The sequence below is a fragment of the Amblyomma mixtum genome, chromosome 1 (assembly GCF_055824585.1).
Source record: "Amblyomma mixtum isolate Tamu chromosome 1, ASM5582458v1, whole genome shotgun sequence".
NCBI lineage: Eukaryota > Metazoa > Arthropoda > Arachnida > Ixodida > Ixodidae > Amblyomma > Amblyomma mixtum.
Window position 1 is genome coordinate 171,882,802 of NC_143012.1, and position 20,177 is coordinate 171,902,978.

The following is a 20,177-nucleotide window of genomic DNA, read 5'->3' on the forward strand; positions in this document are numbered from 1 at the left end:
CTGCTGCGACCTCGAGTGCAGAGCGACTTCCGCCTTCTCTTTTCGTTCACTGGTGCCGAATGTCGCCAGCAGCTCGCGACGAAAAACCTCCCAGGTGGCAAAAGAGGTCTCGTGGTTCTCGAACCAAATCTTTGCCGAGTCCTCTAGTGCGAAGTAAACGTTCCTCAACTTGCGCTCACCGTCCCACTGGTTGAAGGCTGCCACACGGTCGAAACTGGCCAACCAATCTTCAACGTCTTCAAACCTGTGTCCGTGGAACGTCGGCGGTGACCGGGGCACGTGGAGTACGAACGAAGTGGCAGCTCCAAAACGTTGAGTTGTCTGGCTACCAGTGGTTGATGTCATATCTCTTGCCGGTTTTGTCAGGCCGCTGAACTCTGGCTCTAGGCCTCGCAGGCGGCGGCTCGCTTTGTGGACGGGGGTTGTGTCCACGCACTGAGAGCTGGCTTCAAAGGTGTCCTCAGAGTCAGTGTACATGGGACGTTACCCAGCCGGCTCCACCAAATATGTCACGGCTATACAGTCGGGACAGCCAGGTCACGTTTTACAGAGCAGCACAAGGCAGCAGCGAACTTTCGAGCGGAACCCGAAGAAGAGACGACGAAGGAACACTGCCCGCCACCATGGCTAAGCTAGCCAGGATAGCGGTTAAGGCAATTCGGTCAGGAGACGGCGCCACGAGAATGTTCAGGAATGTGGCAATATGAAAGAAGTCAACAGTCTTGTCCAGGAAAGCATACGAGAATGTTCTTTTCGTTTTGGTGTTGATCAGCAGAAAATTAACACTGCATTAACTCTTTAACAGAAAGATATCATCAAAAGTAGAAGACACAACCGCCACAAGCCACTGGTGGCGTCCGAACCGACAACGTACGCATGTGGCACGCAGTGCTCAACCAACTCAGCAAAGGGGGCCGATTTCAGCCTTCCACATCAAATGCTATTATGTTGCGTGGTCTTTCATGTACAGGGTGTTCTGTATTTATCTGTGTGGGTTGTAAAAAATTCTCGTGCGCAAACAAATGGTCTATTTCTGCTCAAACACAGACCACCGAGTAGCTTGTGAGAGTTTTTCGGTAATAATTCAACGTCGGAACTTGCCGGGACTGCCCGGAAGCGGTGAAAAACTGGAGTGGTCTGCGCGCAGAGGAGGAGGAAGAACATTTATTTCCGCCGAATATGGCGCGGCAGGCACCTCCGGGACCGCATGCAGGCGTCCAGGGAGGAAGCCTGTCGCACCGCGGCCGGGGGACATCCGACCCCGCCTAGGAGAAGAGGTCATCAGCCTCGGTCGCCAGGCGGACGGCGAAGCGCTGAGTTTTTTCGTCAGAGCTTCATAGCTTAGTCTCCCATTCATCGTTAGTTTTAATCGCGTTGCACCTTGGGGCACGAACTCATCTCTATATTATGTGATCTAATGTTGCCACGTGGCCGCAGAAACTACAAATTTCGGTTTCTGCACCGTCCCTCTTCCGCCCTCTGACACCCGTCCAACTCCTCCACATGGGCGAGAAGAAATTTCGAGCTTAGTCTTTGTCAGTCGCACGATTACTTTTTACTCAGGAATCTATCCGGTAGCGCATATATCCTCCGGTCTTTCTTTCAGATTTTCGGTTACATCCCTAAACGTACCAATAGTTTCTTTGCTATTAGGTGTTGTTGTGGAGGCGTCCGCAGCACCCCGAAATAGCGAGCAGCGGGCCAGCATGTGGGCAGCCTCGTTGCCGGCGAGACCGGCGTGTTCTGAGGTCCGGATTATAGTCACGCTTTCGGCGAGAGACGACTCGTTCAGAATTTTGGCAGCACGATTACTCACTCTACCCTTGCTAAAATGCCTAACCGCCGCTTTGCTATCGCTGACGACGTGTTTCACGCCTGGTCGTGGAATGGCAATGACAATTGCAATCTCCTCCGCCTCTACCGGCGGTAGATCTCGATTTCTTTCGCATCCTATGGCGGTCCCGGTGTCTAATAGGGCGACCGAGGTTCTGTCGCCTTCTTTCCCGATCGCTACATCGGTGTAGGTGGCCGATCCCGGCGGGAGTTTGTCCAATTTGTTAGCTAGGTGCTTAGCTCTGCTTTTCCTCCTCCCCTCGTTGTGTACGGGGTGCATGTTCTTCGGTATTATAGATGCTTTCTGATTTCTCGATCTATGCTTTCTTTGTCACTTTCGCCTTCCCCGGGCGCTAGTAGGTTTACCCAGTCGAGGGTTTGTCTAGTCTCCGCCGTTCCTGTGAGTCGCTCTCTCTGGGATATCCTGACCGCCGCAGCTGGCTCTTTCCACTCATTATGCAACCCCATTTTCTCTAGAATGCCGTTGGAAGTAGTAATGGGGAGTCTTAGAGCGCACTTCGTGCATCTCTTAATTATGGTGTTTATTTCCCGTTCTTTGGTCTTGTCGATATTTAGGAATGGAGTCGCGTAGCAGATTCTGCTCGTGACAAAAGCTTGTACGAATCTCAGTCTAGTAGCCTCCGTGAGGCCACTCCTTCTGTTGGAGGTCTTCTTAAGTACTGTGACTACGAGCTCCGCCTGGTCTTTTAATTTCTTAATCAGGCTTTTGTTACTACCCATGCGGTTGATATTCATACCTAATATTCTAATGTCATCTACGTTTGGGACTTCGTTCCCGTTGATTTTAATTTTGATATCTGGAGTTATCTTCCTGCTACTGCTGGTCATTACCTGGAGCTCCGATTTTTCTGGCGAACAGCATAAACCTACGTCCTCTGCGCGTTTGCTGATTATATCTGCTGCCTCTTGGAGCCTGGATGCGATGTACCAGTCGTTCCCTTCGCAGATCGAAACGGTCATATCGTCCGCGTAGATGCTTAGCTTTAAGTCACCGAGATGCCCAAGCTTACGGGGGAGCTTCCTCATTACGATGTTAAAAAAGAAGGGTGAGAGCACAGCCCCCTCTGGAGTGCCTCTGTTACCCAGCGGGAACTCCTCCGATGTTAAGCCCTGAAAGCTGATGTTCGCCGTCCTGTCTCGCAGGAATGATCTAATGTAGTTGTAGGTTTTTCGCCTACTCTTAGCTCAGCGAGCCCGTCGAGAATGGCGCCGTGGCTGACGTTATATCGATAGATTTCTTGAGATCTAAGGCTAGAATGGCTTTCTTATTTTTTTGCTGAAGTCTCTAACAACATCGTTATTTACTCTGAGCATGGTATCTTCCGTACAGAGGCCAGGCTTGAATCAGACCAATTCAGGCGGCCACGCATCATTCTCTTCGGTGTATTTGGTTAGCCTCCTCTAGTTTGCCTCCGCAGGAGGTTAGAATTTTTCACCGAGGTGACTATGATAGCCGAATGGAGAGATCGCCCCATCTTGCGCACAGCGAGACAACCAATATCCCTGCTCTGAGCTGGGTTACGTCTCGAACACCCCAGATGCCGCAGCCTGTCAAATCTGCTCTTCCGCTCGCCTAGACGAAAATTCTCTGCGCAGACGACTGCAGTTTCCAGACAATTGAGGAAAGTTCCGAGCTTTAAATTATTTACCGAAAAACGCAGACTACCATAACCTACCCTACGGTCTGTGCTTGAACCCAAAAAGGCCAGTAGTTTGCGCAGGATAAATTTTTACAACCCAGACAGATAAATACGGAACACCCTGTATACGCTGAGAGGTTAAATGTTTTAAAAGGCAACTAAGCAGACTGGAACAATAGTTATTGCCAAAATAATCAAATGAAAACTACACCGCTAGTGAAGTGATACTGATCATGCACTGGAAGACGCAGAATACATAAACAAAATCGAAACATAAAACGTTGCTCCTCGAAGCCGTGTAACACTCCTTACGTATTCTTATATCACCTATTCGAGTCATTTCACTTTTTTCACTGTCCACTCATCCTGGATTTCAGGCAAGTATTCTCGCCGCAGATCTTCATCGCAATTGGGCATATCTCCTACTCTGATGACCTCAGGCCAGACTGCGTCATCACCCCCCCGAATGTGTACGCATTCCCTAGCAGGTTCAATTTCACATATGGGCACACCTTGGTAAGTTTCTCCTTTACTGATACCCTGTGGTTTGAAGTAGTTTTAAGTGGTTATTGTGTTCACGTGGCTTTAAAGAAAGGCGCAGAGGCCAACCTCACTGGCCGCATAATGAACTGCACCACTTGTCACGCAAAGCCGCTTGCCACTACGCACCTCTCAAAGTATGAGATGGGCATCACGAAGCGACGTCAACGACTACACCTTAAAGCAATGACTTCTGTAATCACAGCAGCGTTCACAGTTTGTTCTGAACGCAGTTCCACTTTGTGGTAGTTCACAATCCCTTGTAAGAAAGAGACCTGTCGGTTTTCGAACGACTGTTGGAAATCAAAATTATCACAGTACGGTATCAAAATCAAATAAAAGAGGCAGGGCGCCAAGCGTAATGCATCGAGTATTTTAAGTGCCAGTTTAAAGCCGGAAGTAATTACCCCTATTCAAAGACATCTGTTTGGGAGAGGAGAGAGACTAGTTTTTCCTGCTTGAAAACAAATGGCGTGAGAGCTTGTACTTACTAAATCTGCCGGAATTATGAAAAAGTGCACAAATAATCTCGGAAGGCTACGTCCTTGATCCTAATGTGGTAGGGAAGTAGCGCTATGGCTAGGGATGTGGTGACAATTTACGACTTACGAGTATCCTCCTGTGAGATTCGCTTAAAGAATCAAATGTACTGTAGACGAAGAAGTTGCAAATTGGTTTATTCCAGCTGCTGCGCGTCTCTTTCTTCGCTTCTACACCTCACAGCGCGCGGCGATAATGCGTCACCACAGGGCCTCCCCCTCAGGAGACGGAGTCATCCCAGAGAACAATCTTCCGGCGAGGTGTAACATGGCAACGAGGTGCATTGTTGGGAAAAAGTGGAAAGAAAAGTGAGAGGGCAGGTGATGAAGGAAGTGCAGTGTTGTCGACGTGGGCAGGCTTTGGGCGGTCCAGAGAGACGAAAGTGTAGCGACCGTTGACGCGGAACGTGTGTTTTGTCGTCCCGCGCTACGACGAGACAGAGTCCAGTATAGGGTGCCTGAAGCGGACTGCGGGCACAATGCACACAGAATAAAATTAAAGTGCTGTCTCTCAAATCGTGGTGGACAAAGATCGGCTTGCACTGGCGAGCGCGTGTCGGAGGGGTGGAGATACAGGACAGGAGAGTGTTTAGACGTTCAAAAAGGACAAACGACGCTTTTGGCAGGCCGGCACCGAAATCACTCGGTAGACGCAACGATGTTCACTAGACGAGATGAGAAGGGGCATATCTGAGGTATTCCTTGATGGCCCGTATGAAGGCCTAAAAGGAAGACTCGCAAGGGAGTGACCAAGTGCTTCAGAACGTCGTCAGCCATGAGCGACGCATTCACCTGGCGGTGTAACCTTTCGACCAAGCCGTTGGCTTGCGGATGGTTAGCTGTAGTCTTGAGGTGGGTGATACCGAGGAGCTGGATCAAACGGGCGAAGATTGCGGACTCGAAATGGCAGCCTATGTCGATGATGACTCCGCTGACACGCCGAAACGGGCGATCGACGTGGAAATGAGCGCGGATGCAATCGATTACGCAGTGATTTTCGGCATGGAGGTGGCTTCCGGCCGTCGCGTAAAACGGTCAGTTATGGTGTGCTATGGTTGTGGTGGTCTGTGGTCCTTGAAGATCACGAAATTTCGGCCTTCCAGTAAGAAACTGAAGTGTTTCACGGCGAAGTGCGCCACGATCAGCTTACGGCCGAAAGCACTGTACTGCTGTTCCTAAGATGAGAGCTTCTTCCAGAGAAAACCGGGCGGACATAGTTCGCTGTTAAGATATTACATTACTCCCGTGGCTGCTTCCGCATCCCCTATGAGGGAGCTTTCCTCCTTGCCTAGCCTGCGTTCCTTCGACGTATGGTGGTGAGGGTGGTGGATCGCGTCGAGACTAAGGGGGAAACGGGTTTTCCACAACATAAGGTGTGGCACACGACTATTCGCTATCGTCACCAGGGGCAAAAAGCAACTTTCTCATTAATATAACACAACGGCCAACACTAAATATACTGACTGTTTTTGAGTACACTCTAGTGGAAATCAATGTGTTCTTATATTGACAGCTATCGATAAAACTGCACAATTTCTAGTCCCGTATAATGGTGCCGCCGCCTGCGCTTAGCGGTGTTGCACGATTCTGTGTTTTGTACAAATAATCGCACAAGTACCGAATATTGTTAGAAATTTACGATTTCTATTTTACTTCATTCTATCACTTCGATTCGCACTCGATTCGGATGTCAGCCATGCTATTTGTATTCAGTTGAGTATCAAAGCTATAATGATGTCAGTCTCGGTTTTGAAAACGTACTTTTGTACACCTTGTGTTATGACGCGTGGCTAACAGCAATTATCTCCGTACTCGGGCTTCTCGGAAGACCTTATGCATAGGACGAGCGAGGACTACTGTCGCCTTTAAGTACGACAGAGAGGGCAGCATGCAGCACTCACAAAGAAGTAAGGGAGCAGTGAAATAGAAAACGCTGGAGCTGTACGTGTAGTCAGTGCATACTTGGAGTAAGTAACTCAGTACATTGAAGAAGCGCTTAAACATTTGGATGCTGCACTAAATTCGCAGCAACAATTTGTAGTTCCTGCGGTTGCGCTACAATGGGCCTCAAATGCCAAAGGCCCGTGGGCTGAGCGATATCATTGTATAGAAGCAACTGTAGATGCTGTGAACTAAACCAAAAGACTGCATTTTCAGTTTATTGTCAACCCTTTCAATTGGCCTCCAATGTCAACATCGTCCCATTGATATGAACAAACTCCAAAGCTGCATTTGGTATGCCATATCTCCATCCCGCATACCATTAAAGTATTCGCCATGAGGAGGCTGGCCAGAAGATTTCTCGCCATCGAATCAAGCGTTAGCAGTCTTCAAGATTAAGTGGTGATTCACGGCAGTGATGATCAGATCTGTGCAGAGCTTAATCCGCGCCCTAAATTCGCTCCGAAAATCTTTTCTGTCCTCATTTCTGCCCATGTAAAGAGCTGCGCCACCTGTGTGACGTAAATTATAAAATAAACCGGTGACAATCTTGGCGGTCGTTCGGACGACCAATGCCCGAGAACTTCACATCGTACCAGTAAAGTCAACCTGCTCTCTTTAAGCCCTTCCGTCCGCAATATAATGCTTCACGAATACTTCTTGCTCTCGGTTCTGCCCCTTTTCTCCATCACTTCCGATTTTCGCTTTGTTTCGCGCGTCACTGAAGTACAGATTTTATTCGAAGGTAGACGTTATGGCGCCTAGCTCACTAGTCTCTCCTTCGGCCTCACTGAAGCACTACATTTGTGCAGATGGAGCTGGTTTTATTAATAAGGGGCCCGATTGCTACTACTATATCCGTTCAAGTTCGCATCGTCAGCTTTGCACTAAAGCTCCGCTTTTTCAAATATTCTTTGTTAGGAGTACTATAAAGAGCGCTGGTGCGCCGTGAATTTCAATGTCCTTTGACCGGATGCACATGCAATTTTCGTGCAGAGGCCATAGGTTAGCATGACAGCTTTTACTGCCTACTTCAGAGGTGACAACTTGACAGCCTTCATCTGTGGGGACATGAATTGAGTACGAGTAGTGTTTGTGTGTATGGCAGATGAAACTGCGCTAGCGGGCGACGTACAGCTGTTTGTCTTGCGAGGGGAGGGTATTTGGGAGTTCGATCTAGAATCTAGAAACTGGGCTCACCTTCTGTTTTACCGGCCTTGAAATACACAGCATAATTTTACTAAACTAACAAATAAAACGTTCATTATATGATTTTAGTTAAGTTCTCACGTACATAATGCCCGGCTTGCTGTACAAACCACCTGGGCAGAGCGCAGCTACATATCTCTCACTGTGTAGTGGGGCGCAAACACCGTAACGAAGTGCTTGCCTGGAAGTTACCGCTGAAACAATGGCTACATGATGCTTAACGCACCCAGGAAGTTCTGTGCAGTCTACAGCATGCTCAATGGTGTTATGCCTTTGGCAGTTTCTCGAACTAACCCATCCTCACTACCCAAAACAGTACGCAGCTCTTAGAAAGGCGGCGGCTTGCCCTGTTGGGGTGCATCTAATCTGCGCTGCTGTCTTGCAGGCAAATGCCATCGAACTGCTGTTTTACATGAGCCGCATGCCGCGCCACCCGGCGCTTGTGCTCTCCGTGAGCCTACACGCCCGCGAATACGTGGCAAGACGCCCGGACGACGGAAACCAAAACATCGGCACATTCAGGTTTTTCAACCAGTGCAACAGGACAAGGATAGTGCCTGTCTCATTCGTAAGAAAAACCTGGCCGTTCGTTTCGCTTTCTGCATCTTAAGCGTGCTAAATATCAAATTCAGCTTTTTTGTATGCTTCGACGGTTGTGAAAGTTTCTGACTCGGAGATTTTTGATAGTTTTTAAAATGATATGTGTTGTTATTGTCAAGTGATCTATAAATGGCAGCATAACACCAGGTGTAAAGTTTACATTGGAAAAGCAGGCAGTTTACCTTTTCACCTGTTTTTTAGCATAGGGTTTATACATCGCAGTCCTTCGAGGACAAAAGAGTAGGTATTCATGTGGAAGGTGCCAGATATCTGTTTCGCAGATAAACGAAGGCTCACTGTTTAAAGACGGGCACCAAATGCAGAACTCATAGAGCTCATTACCAGAAAGCATGCCGGCGTAGGCCCGTTACGCATAGTCCGTTTGCATGTGGAGAAGCTTGGGTGAGTTGGTGATTGTACATACAGAAAACAGTGTAAACTAGAAAGGTGCAGAGGAACAGCCTCTGGGTGTGCGTCTGTTTGAATCTAAAATTCAAACTTTTTATTCCACCAGCCTTCTCAGTCACACCATCCACTCCCATCAGAACGTCCTCCTTGTAGGGAAAAACATATTTAACCCCTGGCATTGCTGAACACTTCGCCAAGAATTAGAAGTCCTGTTCTCGAAACGGTGATAAGAAGCATGAGCCTTCCATCTCCCTTGTTCACTTTGTGTTGTGAAGAAACCTGTCTTCCTGCCTTCTCTTTACGACCGACTTCTCTATACATATGTGATTTTGTTCGAAGGGTGACACATTTATTCAGTAATCCTCAGTATCTTTATCGATTTGTTCATTCACTTCCGAGCTCACATCTTTAGTTCGCATCTGTGTCTGAAACTGCACTGACACTGTTATAAAAGCTGGAATATTAAAAAAAATCAATGTCAATTGATATGCATGTTATAGGTGAGGTAACTCAGTCGAAGACCGGTATAGCTGACTTCTTAGAAAGTGCAACCTCTAGGATTTGCGCAATGAGAAAAAAAAACAGGGTATGAGTTTCCTCAGCAAATATCGTATAATCAACGCTTTTTAACGCAACAACACTAAGGCTAGCTCCGACACCCGAATGTCGTTTCACTGCAAACGCTTTGTGGTACCAACCCTGTAATACATGCGCAGTTCTTTTGTGATACGTCAACTAATCCCATTGATAGCTGGGATGTCAATATCATTAAATGACGGCAAGCCGATGGAAACAGGAGGACATGACGGATGGTGTTAGCATGATTTAGCGCGGTGATTGTTCGGGCTAGCTGGTACATGAGGTTCCATAGCGCAAAAAGTAGGGAATAGACGGAACACAAGGTCAAGACAGATGCAAGGACATAGTGAATACGAGTGATTGGTTTTATTACTGGTTTTTAAGCGAGCCTCAACGTATGTTCGGACAGCCGAGCATAAGACCGTTGGGCCATCGGATGTCGTTTGAGAATCACTGTTCTAGTTCTGCCAGGGTAGAGGTTTTAAACTGTCAGTAGTGTCGCATGACCTATCAAAGCACCACGGGCGATGTGCGGTGTCTCTAGGCGCTTGAATTCATTTTTAGCAGTCCTGAATATCACATGCCCCTTCCACCACTTCTTGCAGCTCTGTGGCGGATTCTCCCCGTATGGTCTGGGAGCGAGGCTCTCCTATGACAGCGGCCTCCTTTCTGTGCAATCGTACGACAAGAACGCAAGGAAAACGGCCACTTTCGACAATGATGACACTTTGGCTGAAAAGGTTTGTTTGCAGATTTATTGCACTTCATTTGTTAATTATAGGTGTGGGGAGCATAGTGCCGCTAAATTTAATTTCCTAGATTCGAAAGAGTGCGCATACTGACAATCCCTTTGACAATTCTTGTATGCGCTTCGTCTGGAAGGAACCCATATGCGCTGAAATTAATAAACGATGTGAATGTTTATAATGCGCTGCATAGTCAAACCTCAGGCGTGATACGTGTGCACTAAAGGCTAAGGAAATGGCAATATCGCATTTATTTTATCAGCATGTTGCTGCTTGAGAGGTACTAGACGTTAGGCGCCAGGTGTAGAATCCGTTTTTGGTACCTGAAAGGAAAGCTAGGTTGCTGCTTCTCGGTTAGGAAAGATGAACTGTATAACATATTATTCACTAGCACAGCATACTTCTTAGTCAGTGCTACACTACTGTTTAGCATTTTCAATCCTCAGACATGTGCGGCTAGAGGACTAAAGCAAAGCAATGGCTTGGCGTACTGTAACAGCGTCGACAAACTCGAGGAATGTGTCCGGTATAGGGATAGACATGGTGTCGGTCCTTCGCTTTTGAATCAGGGCAAACGCTGCATGTGACAAGTGTACAGAAAGGAACACTGTGCAGCATTCATCACCAACTGCATCTGCACACTATAGCTCGAGGCACGCTGCATGCATTGGACTAGACAGATAGTATCGTGCATGTGAAATGGAACGCACTTGTGAAAATGTAGTATGTTGCTGTGTCAGTGCTTCACGAACTTATTTATTTTCATTCCTTGAAATAGAACCAATTGAAAAAGGTTGCAGTAGCGAATTTCCTAGTTTTACAGAGAAAACCTTGTTTACTAAAGTGTAGCTGCGTAAGAGCCTCTGGATCTGTGAACGTACATTCATGTACTAGCTACCATTTCAGAGAATTACGATTGATGTAAATAGGGTTAAGTACCACGTTTATACTTCACTTACTCTGTTCGTATCATACATACAGCTAGACGCTTGCTATGACAGCTGCGGTGCTATCTCCAGGTGAAGAAACAGGCCCTTTTGCAATGTGCAAGAGGAACCCTCGGTATCATTGGCATGCTTTTATTTGAGCTAAGAAATGTGCGTGACATAGCGGACAACCAGGCGAAGACAGTAAAGGAGAGGAGGAGCACACGAGCGCTAATTTGCACTTGTTAATTATGTACCGCAGAGCGGAATACATAGGCAAGCCGTGGGCTGACATCAGGGATGCGCGGCAAGGAAAATAATTAGTAAGAACACAACTATTGCAATTCCTTCGAAGACAGCGCGACAGACGGCTTGGACAAACAGCTATTCCTAACGCGTTCCATCAACTCTGCCTTTACGGTTATGCGTCAGTTGGCCGTTGCCTTCCGGGATGATGTTGCAACCCTGATAAATTGGTGAACAGTTCGATGTCGCACTGGGTTATTAGCTTCTTCCAGCACTTGTTTTGGTTTGGTTTGTGACGGTTCAACATCCCAAAGCGGCTCAGGCTATGAAAGGAGCCATAGTGAAAGGCTGTGTAGAAATTTCGACCACCTGGGATTCTTTAACGTGCAGTGACATCACACAGTACACCGGTCTGTAGAATTTAGCCTCCACCGAAATTCGAGCGCCGCGGCAGGGATCCAACCCGTGAATTTCGGGTCAGCAGACGAGCTCCATAACGACTGAGCTACCCACGGCGGATTCGCTGGGCAAGAACTGGGCAGTGCACTTGAAACTTCACGAGATTCATGTTTCGTACAGTGCACATACAGGTGCCACCAGGAGCTCTCCCTCACATTTCTGCACCGTTCACTCAGGCGATCATTCACATACCTCCCCTGTGATCTATATACGTCTTACCACAATCTATGCACCACAGAGGACTGATTCGCACATTTCAGGAACTTATTCCTGTTATTCTTGCGTCAAAACTAGTGAAAGGCCTCGAGATTTGCAGTCTGTAAAGGTTTGGGAGTGTGTTTAGAGCGGAAAAAAGTAGTATACCATCCGGCCTTCTTGCAAACATTTTATAGTCGATGTGAAAAAATACCATTGCACTGGAAAAAAGCCAGGTTGTCAAAGGTAATAGAAGTGAATCTAAAGCAAAACTGCAATAAACAGATGAAATTATCTACTGACAAGCCTGATGAGCTCTGAAAAGACGTCGCCGTTAGCTTCAGTGCATTCCTTTACTGCCAAGAAAAGCTGATCTTGACGGATCGAATAAAACAAGCCTTGTGCATATACAGAGAACCCATATCTAATATCATCAGTGCTGAGAAGGAAATGTGCGACATCACCAGATTTTTTTATGAGGAAAGGGTTATCCAAAGTGAGCGGTTTAAGGTGCTTTTGAAAAAATTTGCTAGCGTTTATTTGCCACAAACCCTCTTCGCTAACAAAAGTACGGAGAGGGATTCCTGGCTTGTGGGTCTTTTGCTCTAAAGAAAGCATTTAGGCTATTACCTCTGCCATTCAGTATATCCGTGGCAAGTGAGCTGATCTTAAAATCTTTAAAAAAGTTGATGAACTTGGTCTTTACTCTAAAGGCAATTTTTTTGAAAGGAACAGAATTCTTTTGGCTTGCCGACTGCGCTTTTGCATTGCACATTCCATTAGGCAGAACAACGAAACAAATCTCGTTGTCTGATTTAACAAGCATAAGGGTATTTTTCTTTAACAAAGTTACCGCACCATTTAGGAATCTTTTATTGTCCTGCGCGGCTGCATCTTTAGGAGGGTACTTCCGCAGCAGTCCAAACCTTCTAGAAGACAACGGTTCTGGTCCTCTTCATTTCTTGCTTTCAAAGCCGTTTTCCTGTTCTACGCAATGAGCTTGTGTGCTGAAACACCAGGCTCGACGCCAACTTTTGGGCCTTTTATCACGAGGCGGATTGCATTTTTTTCAGGCAAGAAAATATTTCCGAGGATGATTACACTTCTCGACCTGTATTGTGTAACTTACTTGCTGCCTAAACACAACAGTAACAGGCAGGTTCAACATGCATCTCCAGTGCTACTCCGTGAGGAGAGCTGCTGTGTTTCTCAGTGACGCTAGCTTCTGAGCAACCAGACATTCGGGGTGGCCAGCGTAGCAAAGCAAACAGCATTCATAGACTAGCAGGGGTAATAGCCTAATGCTTATTATAAAGCGAAGAGCCACAAGCCAGAAATCCCTATCCGCACTGTTGCTAGCGAAGAAGGATCGCGGCAGAGAAACGTTAGCCACTTTCTGCAGAAGCTTCTTAAAGCGCTCACTATGCATGGCCCTTTCGTGACAAAAAAATGTGGGAACGTCATGCATTTTCCTGTCAGCACCGACCATATTGGATTTGTGTACTCTGTAGATGTACAAGACTTGTTTTATTCGGTCCCTCAAGAAGAGCTTTTCTTCCCTGAAATAATGCATTGAAGCTAGCGGCGACCTTTTTTATTCATCAGACTTGTCATTCGATAATTCCGTCTCTTCACTGCAGCTTTGCTTGAGATATACTTTTATCATCTCTGACAACTTGCCTTTTTTGCAGCGTTGTGGTATTTGTATTAAGTCCTGCGGGGTTCTAATTCTGTGTGATATTTTTTAGCAAATGTAGATAGACAGTTAGGCAGGTTTCCGAATTGAGGGGGAGGGGGTAAATTATTTCGATATGCTGACGGTTTTTTAGTGCTTTCAAAAACGTAGAAGACCTTCACCTACCCGTCACAGTAGGTGAAGTTTTAGACGCCTTTATATATTACTGAATATTACCCATGAACTACCTGACGCAGCTGTTTTACAGTTTTTAGACTGCAAACTAACCTTCTCAGAAAGACGCGTTGCCTGAGGTTATTACCTTCGTGCAAAAAACGATTTGTTGCCTTATGATTCCGTGCACTCGAACACTGTCAAGAGAGCAGCTGCGTCGCACTGTACGGAATCTTGTATCAAAAACGCGTGCCCGCATCAGATGAATAGGAGCTTTCAGGATCAAATCAGCCGACATTTGGCGGCGGGTTACCCCCTTCGGTCTTGATGACAGTCGATGAAACCCTGCTTCAGAAACTGAAAAATCGCACACGAAGAATGGATGGTGATCGTCGAAGGCCGATATGCTTCTTGATGTGCCATACTAGCGCAATACGTCACACAACATCAAGAAAGTGGCCAACAGGCATGGTGCGTCCGTTGTTTTTTCGGCGCCCAACAAGCTGGGAAAGTTATGCGCACCATATGAGGCTCCAAAAACGAAGATGTTAATTACTACATGACACTCCATTCGTGAAGTGTTCAAGAGGAGTTATGCCATTCCCCTGATCTGTCGTTGCATCAGTGTACAATTTGTGGAACATACCCAAAATTTAAGTCAGTTAAAGGAAAAGTATGCACATCTGGTTGCGCACGTAAGTGCAGGGGATGCGTGGCTCGGTTGGGTGAGGCCAGGATTCTAGGTAAGAGTGCCGACAAACTGCTTGTGTGAGCCTGGAAGCATACTATGTTAACAGATATGGCAGCAGCGGCATCAACACTCCGTCATTATCACTCTTTGCAGCAGAGGTCGACTCTTTAGAAGCAGCTAACGTCTCACTCTCTGTACGTCTTGTTGAGTTCTTGCGCGTGCTATTCTCATTTCCAGATAACGTGGCCGTCGTCAGAAAAGCTGAGTAACAAATCTAAAAACCTGATGCTGTTATCTTGTGGCAGCTCATGAGTGAAGCTCTAGTGAGTTGAAGTCTCATTAAAGAACGATAAAATGTCACTAGCGGCCAAGTCGACGGCGTTATGTGAGGTTAGTTTGAAAAGCATTAGAAAATCGTCTACATACCGGAAAATCTTAACCCGAGCAGCAATAAGCCTGTCATACAACAAATTGTCAAAACCGGATAAAAATATGTGGCACAAAACAGGAGCTACACTCGAGCCAGTAGGGAAACCTTGCTTCTGTATATACCTACGGTGATCATGCTCCACCAGAGTAGGTGACAGGTAACACCTTAAAAGTTCAAGAAAGGAGTTCACAGACAGGTGCGAACTGTTTTGCCTCTTTTGCAACGAACCTCTGCTAAGGAGTGCACAAGAAAGCTATGTAATACGAAACACCAAAATGTGTTCACCATATGCACTAGTATTGTTGTGTACTCTCTCCCCCTGTCATGTGGAAAAGCTTATATCGGCCAGACGGGCCAAGGCATTAATCACCGGTTAAGACAGCACCGTACGTCACTGCAGCCAGATAACACAGCTAATCTACCAAAGCATTGTAACAAGTGTCAGAACTGCACTCCCTAGTTGAATAAGGTGAAAGTCATCGGCCGCGGAAAACGCAGACAGAACGGGAGAGTTTGCAAGCATTTAAGATTAAGAAGTTAGGCTCAGATTGCGTCAGCGACACTTCGGTAAAATGTTCATCTAGAGAGTTTCAGTTGCAGCATTGTCCATGTGTATTTCTTCGCCGTGTGAGAGCGTCCTGTTTTGCTGGTTTTTCTGTTCCTTTTCTCATTCCCGATTGTTCACCCTCCTCCTTTTCACCTCTGTTCCTCGCCTTATTTAAGGTGGATGCCTTCCATCGCAAAGTTAAGTTGACAGTCAGCGCCTGTGTCCTGTTCTTTCTTCTGTGGCTGGATGCTTTGCGCTGCTATTTTTCTTAGATTCAATATGCATCAACTAGCCCAAAGCATGGTGCTGAGAAGTAACACATGCATGCACCGTCACCTCTCATCTGAATGATTACAAAAAAAAAGATAGTAGAGTTTGAACGTAGTTAAAACAGAGTAGGACGCGCGAAAGCGGTTAAAGGTGTACTGAAGAGGAATCTGAACTCGCCTTTTTGCCGCGGGAACTCGATCTACACGTTCCGAGCATTCTTAGAAACGTCGACTTAATGCCCTGTGTGGCCGATTTCCCTAATTAAATCGAATTAACGTCCGGCTCCCGCCTTTATTTTTGAATTCTTCCTCGTACGATGGGCGGAGTCGACAAACGCGGGGAGTGCCTTTCACCAAGTCCCCTGGCGGCTTGCCGCTCTGCCATCGGCGGAGTAATACGTAGTAGTCCGTAGAAGCAAATAGTCCGCGCGTATTTTTATTTCTGCGGGCTTATTTTGCGGTTATATTATCTGCAAATAAAACTATTTATTCGCGGAAACCTAAACAACAAAATGAAGCGAAGGCAAAGCCTCCACGGAGCTGGCTGCAAGGCATTCCACGCGTTGGTCGACTCCGCCCACCGTACGTGGGAGAATTAAAAAAAAAAAAAGCCGGGAGCCAGACATTAATTCGAGTTAATTAGGGAAATTGGCCACACAGGGCAATAAGTCGCAGTTTCTAAGAATGCTCGGAACGTGCAGATCGAGTTCCCGCGGCAAAAAGAAGAGTTCAGATTCCTCTTCAGTGCACCTTTAAGGCAACCCCGCCTCAAAGGCAACCGCATGCAAGATCTTATCGTCAGCCGCTAACATCGGCCCCATGGGAGAGGGGGGGGGTGTATTGAGTAAGGGCTCCGCCCCTGGCGCTCAAACAAAAGTTGAGGCTTCATACATACCGCAGGATCTTCTGCTTTGCTAGTGAAGTGACGCTTTCGCGGTAAAAGTTTTCTAAGCCCGGGTCATCATGCATGCAGTACGTGAGGCGCCAGCACGCCAGGCGGGGTTTGAGCGCCTTTCATTCGAGTTCGCGTGGAAACAGCACATAAATATAGAGGAAGTGAAGAAGGCGACACGGAGTCGCGCTGTGTCACCTTCTTCCCGTCTTCGTTATATGTGCGCTGTTTCCCACCCAAATTACACACCACAACTAGCCCAACAAGATTTATTACTGTTCATTCGAGTTCTTGTTCTCCACGGAGAAGTTGTAACATGCACGTGCAATGCGCAGCTAAGTTGGTATAACGCTACACACGCTTCCGCCGTAAATGTTCAACCAACTGATGTGTGTTCGCCAAAATTATGTGTTCATGCCCTGACGACACCTATAGCATGGAGGCGGCACACTGCAATCTGGCGGAACGTACCTTGTTTCATTTCCGCTTACAACCCTCAAGAAACATTTCATGCGCGTATAAATCGCAACCGCTGCACCAAGAGTCAATCAACAGTGTCATCTGCGATCATAATTTATACTTTGTTCTTCTACAAACACGCGACATTGGCCGTTAGAGGGCGCCCTTTTATGGCCAATACACATGCAATTTTTCAATCAGATGTCGTTTTGAATAGAATGCGTTAGAGCGCGGCTGCTGGCAGACGAAAATGCACCACTGGGCACACGCTCGCGTCATCGCCGCCAATGTATAGGTGTGTGACTGTGACCAGCACTTAGTACTGCAGTCTGTGGCTACCCTCAGTAACTTCACGTAGTCCCTTTCACATCTATGGAGCCTATTTCTACCGTACGCGTGCGTTGCCACGAGATAAAACCGCACGCGTTGCAGCGGAGAGCACCTTCCCTTCGGTGAGGTGGAGGCTTACATGATCCGCTAGCCGCTGTGAAGGTCAAACTTCAAACAAGCTCTTTGAGTGGGTTCCACCTTGTGAAGCGAAGTAGTGCTTCCGCACTAAAAAAAAACTCAGTAGGGAGCGTGACACCATGCGACCAGCCTTACCAAGCCAGGTGCTCAAGAAGTCGCTTCCCTCGGCCGTTTTTCGCTCTCCGAGTAATTCTTTAATGTTTCAGTGTTGGTACGTTTTGGTGCGCGCGTCTGCGCGGGCCTCTACAGTCAGTTTGCCGCGTTGATTTGCGCATGCGCGCGTGCCGCGGTGATATCACCGCACTCTGTCACGTGCTGTGATCACGGGGGAGTGACGCTATGCGTTAACTTTTTATTTATTTGTTATTTATTTAGTTATTCAAGTTACTCACAGGCTCCTTTACATGGGAGCATTGTGTGACTGGGGCAGTACAAGATGTTAGAGAACAGCGCAAAAACGACTCAAGAGAAACGTAATACAATAGTTAACAAGAGGCACTGAGTAGAATACAATTAAAGATATATAATACACAATAATTAGATAAGTTTCAAAAATGTGGCAACATGGAAATGAAACACGATTTAACACGATAGGACTAAGCTTCAAGGTTAACGCCGGAAGCTCTTTTCCCGAGCTTTCTCCCCCTGTGTCGCATGCATGGGGGCAGGCCTTTAGCATTAGATTTACACTGCCTTCAGTGCACTTTAATGAACAAAGCCTTCATCATCCCGGGCGCACACTCCACTCCACTCCACACTCCGCTTTTGAGCAAACACCTATTCGAAGGCGTTAACTTTCCCTGCAGGCCTAGTAAATTGGATGCATCTTGGGGAGAGTCTGTATCGTACAATCTTGTTTGCCTTCGTTTCTTACTTTATGCAAAAAGGATCAAACTTCATCAGGTTGACTCCATACCCTTCAAAAGCGTAGCATTTTGGGCTTGTTGGTAGATGATCATAGCGAGATAATATAGCGCAGAGTAGGACAGGACAGGCGCTCGTGTTGTTCGTGTCTTCTTGTGTTCTGTCCTACTCTGCGCTATATTATCTCGCTATGTGCATACCCTTACCGTGTTTGCTTAAGCACGGTGCCTAAAATTAATGAAAAGGAGACATATCATTCTCTATCGCTTTTATATACCTCAACCTCAAACCACCAAGAAGCCTCTCAGAGATAAAGAAAAGTGATGAGGTGTTAAGGAAACAAAAATTTCCTCGCCAATCGTCAGAGAGATTTATTAGAAAGGGCGAGAAAAAGAAAGAGGAAGGAAAGTGCTCTGCCTCCAGAGGGCGTCGTTATGCAAGGCTGTCTGACCTTGCCGTTTTACTGCTGTTCTACTCGCAGACATGTGTCACCAAAAAGAGCGCCATCTCCCTGGAGTTCAGCCTCGCAGCGTATGACATCGACCGCGACTGGTTCCCGGGAGGCTGCCGTGGCATAGGCGTGAGAGGAGGCTATTCAAGACTCCAAGGGCTCCAGAAGATCAACGAATTCATCAAAAGAAGCTACACGAAAATCGGCGATAACCTGAAATGTGTTGCAGCTGCCAGACCTTGAAGAGGATAAATTCACTCGAGTGTTCAAATTGAACGTCGAGGTCTGGCTAGCAGTGCCTCTTTTGTACTCGAAAATGCACTCAGACGCTCTGAAAGAAGCGGCCCACTTAAGCATAAGTATTTATTGCATTACCGTTTAATAAAAAAATGAAAAGTGGCAAACAGAAGATTGCGAACATTTGTAAAATGAAGGACATCCAGCAAAGGACATCCAGCATGGAGTCATAGAAAATGGGCAGTGAATAATACGTCACTTTGAGCCAAACAAAATAACTGGCCATGCAACCATGTACGGTTTGCAATTTCACACGTCGAGCGATTTGGGTTAGTCTTTCGGGTTTGTATTTGTTGGCCTTCATGACACTGCAGAATAGTTCAGGACTAACGGTAAAAAGTGCTATCTGCACTTCGAGCCTGATTCCTAAATACTAGTGGTATCTAGATGCTAGATAGTAGGTTGCAGGGTTTTTTTGCCGTGTAGCGCCTGCCGTGTACGGCAGAGACACTGGATTCAGTTGCCTATACCACTGAGAAACTGCGCCATATACAAAGGTTAAAAGCAGAAGTAAAATGGTAAAAGATATAAGTGAAGGTAAAAGGCAACCGAGGCTTGCAAGAAGAGAAAGTACTATCAAGTACTGAGCAAACTCTACTCGTTCTAGACGAGGTCCACAGATGCCGTCCTAACGCTCATGTCGGACCCGCTCTTGCTGATCATTAATGCCTCGATGTCTTCGGCAGCAGCCTTATCCGCCAAGTAATGAGTACCACCAAGCAACTCATAGCATTTACGCTTGCAGGCACTGCAGCACAGAGAATTCGCTGGCAAAACTGAAATCCTATTCTTTCTTTTTTTATGCTCAACAGTCATTTGACGTTTTTTTTTTCATTATGTCTGTACATAAAGGGAATAATTATTTGCATATCTGAGGACAACACACCTACTCTGAGAAAAAATGGCATAAGTTTGCGTTTACGGCAAAAGAAATCCCGTTCAAGTGAACAAAACTTGTACTGTTTGCCGCGTTCACCAATGGTGACAAGCGATCGAAGCGGGACAGCACTGCTGGTGTGGTGACACGAATGACTGCGAGATGCGTTGGCTATGCCACCGTCGCTTCAGATTCTGATAT

At 46.7% G+C, this 20,177-nt stretch overlaps 1 protein-coding gene across 1 annotated transcript in view; it reads left to right on the forward strand.

Annotated features, from left to right (window-relative positions):
- Positions 1 to 19,045, forward strand: part of LOC149369810 (uncharacterized) — a 43,256-nt gene extending 24,211 nt beyond the window's left edge. Inside the window, exons 5-8 of the mRNA XM_089576504.1 lie at positions 3,872 to 4,010; positions 8,109 to 8,291; positions 9,916 to 10,050; positions 18,833 to 19,045. Coding sequence (XP_089432630.1) covers positions 3,872 to 4,010; positions 8,109 to 8,291; positions 9,916 to 10,050; positions 18,833 to 19,045 — 670 coding nt within the window. The remainder of the gene's footprint in view (positions 1 to 3,871; positions 4,011 to 8,108; positions 8,292 to 9,915; positions 10,051 to 18,832) is intronic.
- Positions 19,046 to 20,177: the final 1,132 nt, after the last annotated feature.